Source organism: Pithys albifrons, chromosome 1 (assembly GCF_047495875.1).
Source record: "Pithys albifrons albifrons isolate INPA30051 chromosome 1, PitAlb_v1, whole genome shotgun sequence".
In the NCBI taxonomy this organism is placed as follows: domain Eukaryota; kingdom Metazoa; phylum Chordata; class Aves; order Passeriformes; family Thamnophilidae; genus Pithys; species Pithys albifrons.
The window spans coordinates 24,306,908-24,315,166 of record NC_092458.1 but is presented as its reverse complement, the minus strand read 5'-3'; the positions used below and the strand labels follow the sequence as shown (position 1 = coordinate 24,315,166).

At 38.7% G+C, this 8,259-nt stretch overlaps 1 protein-coding gene across 2 annotated transcripts in view; it reads right to left on the bottom strand.

Moving 5' to 3' along the window:
* Positions 1-8,259, bottom strand: part of MGAT4A (alpha-1,3-mannosyl-glycoprotein 4-beta-N-acetylglucosaminyltransferase A) — an 81,116-nt gene that overhangs the window by 5,732 nt on the left and 67,125 nt on the right. For both annotated transcript variants that reach the window (XM_071582091.1, XM_071582099.1), the window contains exons 13-15: positions 4,022-4,100; positions 1,813-1,879; positions 64-176 (exon numbers count right to left, since the gene is read on the bottom strand). In XM_071582091.1, coding sequence (XP_071438192.1) covers positions 64-176; positions 1,813-1,879; positions 4,022-4,100 — 259 coding nt within the window. The remainder of the gene's footprint in view (positions 1-63; positions 177-1,812; positions 1,880-4,021; positions 4,101-8,259) is intronic.

Here is an 8,259-nt window from a genome sequence, read left to right as displayed (position 1 = left end):
CTGACAGCATGAAGAAATCTCACATTTGCCAGCAGTATTTTTAAACGTTATACCACCTCTTACCTCATTCAGGATTGCCCAAACGGCTGAGTTTTGTATCACGGAGAGCCGGAATGATGCAATAGGGTTTAGGCTGGGGTCAACTGTTCCTTCAGCTACACCGTTCTCAAACTTCCCTGCAGAGAAGCAAAAGTACATCCTCCATTAAGTCCTGTTCAACAAGCCGAAGTACAAAACCTGTGTTCAGAAAACTGTTTCTACAGTACCACAATTCACAGGTGATACCTACTGACTGGTGTTCCTGAAACAAAAGATGGCGGCAAATCTGCCATCAGACTCAGCTTTGCAGCACCACAGTTTGGGGCACGTCAGAGCACACCTATCTGAACAGGATTACACATAGAGAATAAAAGCTTTGAAACTGTCTAAAGGCATAAGCACCTCAAACCCTGTGAAGATTTTGGCACAGGTATTAATTTATTATCATGGAACTAAACATGAGGCCTTTGGCTTATGTGTTTTCAAGGACAAGTAAAGACAAGGGATATCATTCATGTGTAACATACTCCTCTTTAAAGCATCTTCAATTATATTAGGGTGAGTAAGAATCCAGTTTTAAAGCCCAGTCAGACTTATGGTTATAGTTTGAGCTAGCAAAATGCCAACTGCCCAGTACCGAGTCAAAGGGTCCCCTCCCAGGGAAAGGGAGTGAGGAAAAAAAACCTTAGAAATGGAGCTTTGAAATGGTAAGGCTTTTATATTTACACAGAAGAAAACAAAATTTAAAGCAGAATATAACACATATATATATGAATGTGAAAAGAAAATAATAACACCTCCACCGAGATCACCCAGTTAACAACCCAGATTCCAACCACTCAAACCCCAGAAAACTTCCCAAAAACTCTTCACAAGAAAACTCCCAGCAAGAGAGAGAGAAATTAACAGGAAAATGTTCATCTCCCTATATAAACAACAGCACGGACTGCAGTAGGGCCTAATCTCGGCAGTCAGAGCAGCATGTCCTCCCAGGGCAGGAGCAGGAATCGAAAGAAAAAGAAACACCACCTCCCTCTCTTTTTATACCCCTTGACACTTGATGATGATGTCAGATGACATGAAATACCTCTTTGGTTGCCTAAGTCAGGTGATGTTTGTCCCTTCTAATCTATGTCACATCCTTTGAGGCCTGCTAAAACTGAGATTTAAGTAAGGCCTAAACTGAAACTAAAGCCAAAACTACCACACACTTAAAGTATTCACAACAATTGTAATTTATTGAGACAAAACCCCCATGTTTTCATTATAACAGGGCTGCCCAACCTATGTCCAGCAACTAAATACAATCCATGAGTAAAATTCCTCTTCCTTGACAACATGTATCCAGGCTCCTTCCCAAAAAGCCACTTGCTGTGGAAATGCCAGTCTCATCCTCCGATGAGGCATCTGATTGTCTGTAGAGCAAGTTGAAATCCAGGCCAAGCACAGAGTGCACCCCAAGGCACTGGTGCAGTCACAGGGCAGAGGAGCTGGTGACCTTACACAGCCTGGAAATGCCTCTGCTGTAATGCAGGTGATACTCTGCACAGAGGTTGAGTGGAGCTGCACTACAACTAAAGTCAACAACAGAGCTTTGTTTAGTCCATCAGTCTCAGAAAAGAAATCATGGAAACAATACTAACTAAAGCCTACAAAGTCATGTACCCAAAAATGAACGATCAAAAATCAGGTTTAGCTTTGTTTTGGTTTTAACGAAAACATCTTTAACAGGTGCAACAGTAATGAAACACATTTCTTTTCACTGTCACATACCTATCCTGAAGTAACCATCCTCCAAGCGTTTGTCTTTGGTTTCTTTGCTTAATACCAGTTCTTCATTCTAGAACAATAAAGCAGAAATCAGATCATTTAACATATGACTTCGCCGGGGAAAGACAAACACGTGTGCACTTTTGTTATATATTCAGCATCCATCTTTTTAAAGTAATTACAAACCACCCTGGAATATAGTTATTTACAGCCCTAGACAAGCCAACACCAAAGACAGAAAAAACAGCAGCGTTCCAGAATAGAACAATATTTGGCTTCAATGCAGAAAAAAGCAGCACTTTCAGTGTGCCACGTAACTGGGATGGTGACTGCCACGTGAACACTGTACTTAGCAGATATTGGCATACACAGTAGAACAAAAACAAAGACAGGGCCTTGGATGAGATGAAAAGCCATCAGACCAGTGAGGAAAAGCATTGCAATTATCACTGCCTCACTGAAAAGGGATGGGGATCACAAAGTCTTTTTAATAAACACAAAAAATGAAATTATAAAGTAGAGCTTGAAAAGTACAACCATAATCACATGATGCAATACTGAAAGACCCACTGTAAGGAATTTCTAGCAATGAACTAAAAATGCTTGACAAAACAGGAGACTAAATCCATCAGCTTTTTTTTTAATTCCTACTTTGAAGGGAGGCTGCTGAAAAAGTGGTGGGGATTTTTCTTTGTTTTCTTTTATTTGGGGGAGTGGGTGTTTTGTTGTTTTTGTTACTGTTTGGGAGTTTGGGGTGGGTTTCTGTTAAGGGTTGGTTCGGGGTTTTGTTTTTAGTATGTTGTTTGAGTCTCAGAGGAATACAGTCAGGGGATGTTCTGGTTTCTAAGGTTCAGTTTTTGTTTTTCTGAATTCTGTTTACGGAGGATCAGGGCTGAAATACCTGAACAGGCTTCCAGCTCTACTCAAGTCCATGCAGAGAAATAGATCCCTCAGGAGCTGCTGTCCTCACATGGGCAGCATTTTCTGCTGCCACCAATGGCTTAGGAACAAGGCCAGATGCAGAATCTTCTGTCTACCTTGTCCACAAATGGCATCAATAACAACAGAAGCTCAGTAGCATTACTTCCTTAAGGGATGCTCCACTTTGAGGGGCATTTCACAGCCAAGTGTACCCAAAACAGATGCTTGATGCACATTTGTGCTCATTATCTTGTGCATTCTTGTTGTATCTCGGGCTCAGATGAAGTGAGGGCTGCTGCTGTTTTTGTGGTTGAATGTATTTCCACAGGTCTTGAGAAACAAAACCCACAGATCTTATGATATAATATCCCACATGTCATGTTGTATAATTAGGATCAAACTAACAAATTTCTTCTTAGGGGTGGGGGCAGTCAGAATTTCCTGGTTTTGCTCACTCCAGGGAAGGCAGACTGCAAAAAGGGAGCTGTGAACTCCTCCATGATTATTTAATTAAAAAAATTAAATGAAAGTTTAAAAAAAAGATTCAGCATATGGCAATTTAGATTTCAAGATTCCTACAGCAGGTATATGGGGAAGATAGAAATACTTTGCCATTTTAATACTAAATAAACCAAACTTGTCCAAAGTAGTGAAACAAAGAATTAAGCCAAACAGCTATCTTAATACTCTGACAGACTTTTGTGATATAAATGGTTGGCTCTAATATGTGGCTGAAGAAAAAGAACCCATACCATGTGGTGTCAAACAAGAAAATACTTTAGATAGAGTAGTGCTCTCCTGTGATAAAACTCTGACTGATGTATGGGGGAAAAAATCAATAATCAAGGAAAAAATACACATTCTGTTTAAGAGTCTATATATTCCAGTATCTAGTTAGGTCTGGATGTGTGTCAGCTCCTGAACTGAGACTGTTTTACTAAGTCAAAAAGCAGACTGACTTAGGTTTCCCATTTTCCAAAATACATGAGAGAGGGAAGACTGGGGGGTTTTGTGCTTTAAATAGTAGCAGTGAACTGGAAGGAAACTTTGTCCATCTCCAAATTACCAACAGCACTTTGTAGCAGACTGCACTCTGAATGAACATCCAAACAGTTACAATAGTATTCTGTGAATAGATCCAATTAAAAGAAGAAAAATCATGAGACCGTCATGGCAAAAAATTCAAAACAGAAGCATTTATATCTCCTTCCCCCTGTTAAAAAACTCATTAAAGTTAAGAGATTTTGCTTTTATCCTTTAATAGAGAAGACACAAATCGATACATTCATACCTGGAAAGGCAGAACTTCTACAGTCGTGTTCAGAAGTATGTCTCCTGGGTGCTCTGGGTTGCCACTGTGAAACAAGTACCTGCACATGAAAGGGGGACAATGAAACAGCCTCATGCATCAGCCAGAATGAGCTTTGTTACCATCTCATGTGTTAATCCTCACAGGGCAGATGCTACAAGGATAAACAACTTCTATACTGGACCTACATCAGATGGGGATCAGATGGTTTCACATACTACTGAATTGAAAGGGCTAACATTTTTTACTTTTTAAAGAGTAATTGGGCAGCATTTTACTGAGAAAGGGAGTGTCCATAATCTGATCCTGACAGACTGCATTATACAACAATATTGCCTGGCACACACTGGTGTCACCCCCAGAAGCAGAAGCCCTGCCTTCCTTCAGTCCCTCCCTGCTACACATCACCCTCTCCTTGTGCCCTGCCCACAGGATGAACTCTGCGGACCCATTTTGAACCAGTTCTGGGAATTTATCCAAGTCAATATTTTGCCTGGCCAGTGTTTGCCAAGTCCAACTCTCCACCCTGGTTCACTGCAAAATCTCACTGATGATGGTGCCAGAAATTCCCAATATCCACACCCTCAGTGTTACCTGAATTCAAACTTCTACCCCAAAGACAGATTTATTTAAACAAACAAACAAAAGCCTCTATTAAAAGGACTGTTTTTTTAACACCTGTAAAAAGTCCTCATTACCCTCATTCAGTTGTGCATTTAATGACTTTTTTAATGGCACAGAGTAATTACGTTTAAAACTGTACCTAAACCTATCCCTAAACATCCCTATCAGTATCAATCAGCAAAGTGCAAGTTTTCAAATTCTCACTGACCACTCCCAAAACAGCTTTTGCAGTACTGCACGTGTAGATAATGTTGCAAAAGAGATAGTTTAATTCCCTTTTCTTTATATATAAAACAAACTTCATATAAAAAGTTAACAGTATTTTTTTACCACTAGGTGGTATCAATGCTTGAAAAATTGTTCATTGCTCACCCTTTTTTCTAGTGAACCAGAAAGTTTATTCAGATTACTGTCAAAAACTACCTAGATACTACACCTACTCAGATGCCACTTTTAACAAGCCCATTTTATTTTATTATGTTTAAATGAATATGTAAAAATCTATCAACACATTTTCAACCTTTCTTCAATCAAAACTTAAGAGTAAGAACCATTTTCGACATTAAATGTCACCAGCCAGAGACTAAATTAGTTCAGAAATTATCAGTTGATTAAAATTACAAACATTAGCTCAATTTGCAATTTATTAAGGCATAGTTGAAGATGTAAATTCCAGTTTGTCTTTATCCAGTATGTCTGAAGCCAGGTAAATACCTGCCATTAATCCACACTCTACAGGTACAAGACAAGTAGAAGCCGACAGAGCTCTCTGCCCCTGACTGCGGCCCCAAAATGATAGAAGTACTTTAAGAAAACACACACAGACACAGAACATTTCTTTTATCAACACTCAGAACAGAAGTAAACCCACACACTGTGATACAAGAAAGCCACACTGATTTCTATGGCTCTGGTTTCAGAAGAACTGCACAGATAACAGAACTGGACTGGGTAAGCTTCAGCATTGGATGTGCTTTAAGAAAAGTAATTTCCCCACTGCAGTTTAATGTAAAGATTAGTCAATTCTAAAGTAGGCAAGCTACCCAAAACATCCACAGCTCTTTCAAGAAAGATCTTGTGACTTTTACTAAACATTAATGACATCTGAAAGCCTGGAAAGAATTTCCCTTTCTACGAACATGCCTTCATCATACATCTCAATAGTAAGCAAAAGAAAACTCTCAACAAAGCTGGTGGGAAAACTAAAAATATATTCTGCTCTCTTCTGACCTAGATGATCTAACTTGCCATACCTTAGTCTGTTAGATATCCTAAGCAGTAGTGGGCATTTTTTCTCTTGAAGACACTGAAAATTCTATGCAGTTTTATTTTAAGATGCCATCTAAGGTGTTCCTATCAAATGCTCCACACAAAACACAGACATGCTGCCTTCCCTTGGTGCTCATTTCTGAGAAGACACACCTAAAGATCCACGAAGAAACTCTGTGCAATCTGTGATCGTTGTGCTCTCAATGAACAGTGACTGACTCTGGGTATTTGGATGGTATTTTGGGGGGACAGCTGGGCAGGGGAGAAAGTGGTAGTTGTGTTTGTTTGGGGGGGCTGGGGGAAAGGAGCTTTATTTATTTATTTGGGGTTGGTTTGTTCTTAAACACAACCCTGCAAGCACACAAGCACAGCCACCATTTCCCCTACTGTGCAATCACCTTTGAGACCAAGTGCAGTTCCCTCCCCTCAGCACTGTCACTGCACTCACAGCCTGGCACAGAGCCAAAACAATCCACAGCAGTAATTAATCAAACCTGATTTCCATGTAATCAAACCTGCTTCTGTATTATGTTTCCTACATCTATCTGTTAATCCATATGCACACACAAAAGCAACACATGCATATGTCACATTTTAAATTATGTTTAGAAAAGGAAGAGATATTTTTATATCTGAGTCTTGCTTCAACACTTGACAGATAACACCTACTTAAACATTATAAGTTACACAGATTGAAAAGAGAAGCACAAATACACATACACAGTCAATTCATATCTATGATATTTTGCTTAGAAATAAAATTTACAAATTAGAAAATTTATTTTGAAATAAAATTTAATTTAGAAGCAGACACTCTACAACTCCTAAAGTAAGTGTCATCAGCTATTCTTTTGTGAAACTTGCTTTCCTGACAGGGGAGATTTTCCAGTGGAGAGTCTTTGGAAATAGGTTGAGAGAGTAAAACTCATTTTGAAACAAATATAAGTGAAATCTGCCATCCCAAAATCCTTGAACTGGCTTTTAAGGAACCTGTCCTCACCTCCCCAAACCCACTGGTTTTGAACTCTATATATGCCAAGACAATTTTCACAAATTTGCTGACAAGCTTTAACTAGACAAGAGAGTATTATGGGGTTTCCCCTCCCACCTGGGGGGATGACTTATGTCCCCTAATCAGTGAACTGATTTATTCAGCTGATATTTCTTAAGTAAAACAGACTTTTCTAAAAACCAAGAAGATATTCACAGCACATTTGGGAGCTTCATTAAATCACTAATGTAGAGTAATTCAGCTGTTGGCCATAAGATTACAAGGTTGGCTTTTCTTCCTTTTGTTTAATCCCCTGCCCAATAATAAGATGTCTGGTCCAGTCCTTTTTCTTCCAAGGCAAACACTGGTTTACAGTTTGACTGAATGATCTTAAAGGCCTTTTCCAACCTAAATGATTCTATAATTCTAAGGTTTTCAGACTATGACAGGTGGTTCTCAATACTGATAGACTTGAAGTAGCTTTGCTTTCATCTGCTACATTTTTCTGACACCTATCCTGGGATTCATATGACAGTCCATGTAAAACAGTGGAAACATGCTTTTTTCCTTTCTAATTAATTGGTTTTTTTTTAGGGTGGAATCAGTAAGATTTTCTTTTCTATCTGCTGCTTAAACATAACACCTTCTGAACCATGCCTTCAAATTAAAATTCTGAAAGCCATGGATCTCTAAATACAGTAATCCCAAATAAACACAAATACACCTAAAGTTAAAAAAAACCCCTACTATTATGTTACAGAATATTATTTCACTGCTTTTTTAATAACCAAAAATCCCCAAAGATAGACACAATTGAGTATTTTTGATGAGTGTCATCAGAGAAAAGCAATTCTAACTTACTACTTGTAAATGTAATACTTATGTGCCTGAATCTTAGAGAACCTTTTCCCCCGGCAGTGTCTTTTTAGAGTCACAGAGACAAACCTTCTTTCTGCATTATTAAATGTATGAACTAACTTACATAAATTCTGCTTGTGACCTCAATGGAGTGGGAGTAAGAGGAGGCTAAACATCAATATCTCATGTAGCATAAAAGTTACACAGAATTTAAAGAGCATTTAAAACAAACCAACAAACCACCAACCACCAAACAAAACAGAGCAAAGCCAAAGCTGCAAAGAAAACTTCAGTTTTTATATCCAATAACTTGAGTGTTTACCCAAGTTAAGGGTTTGAGTTGTTGCCATGGAGCTTATGAAATAGAGCATGTGAAATCAAGTCAGATAGATAGAAGGGGAAAAAAACCTCCAACCAATAAGCTGAAACAAATATTCATACACATACAAACACACAAAGGGAGGGGAGGGTAGAAGTG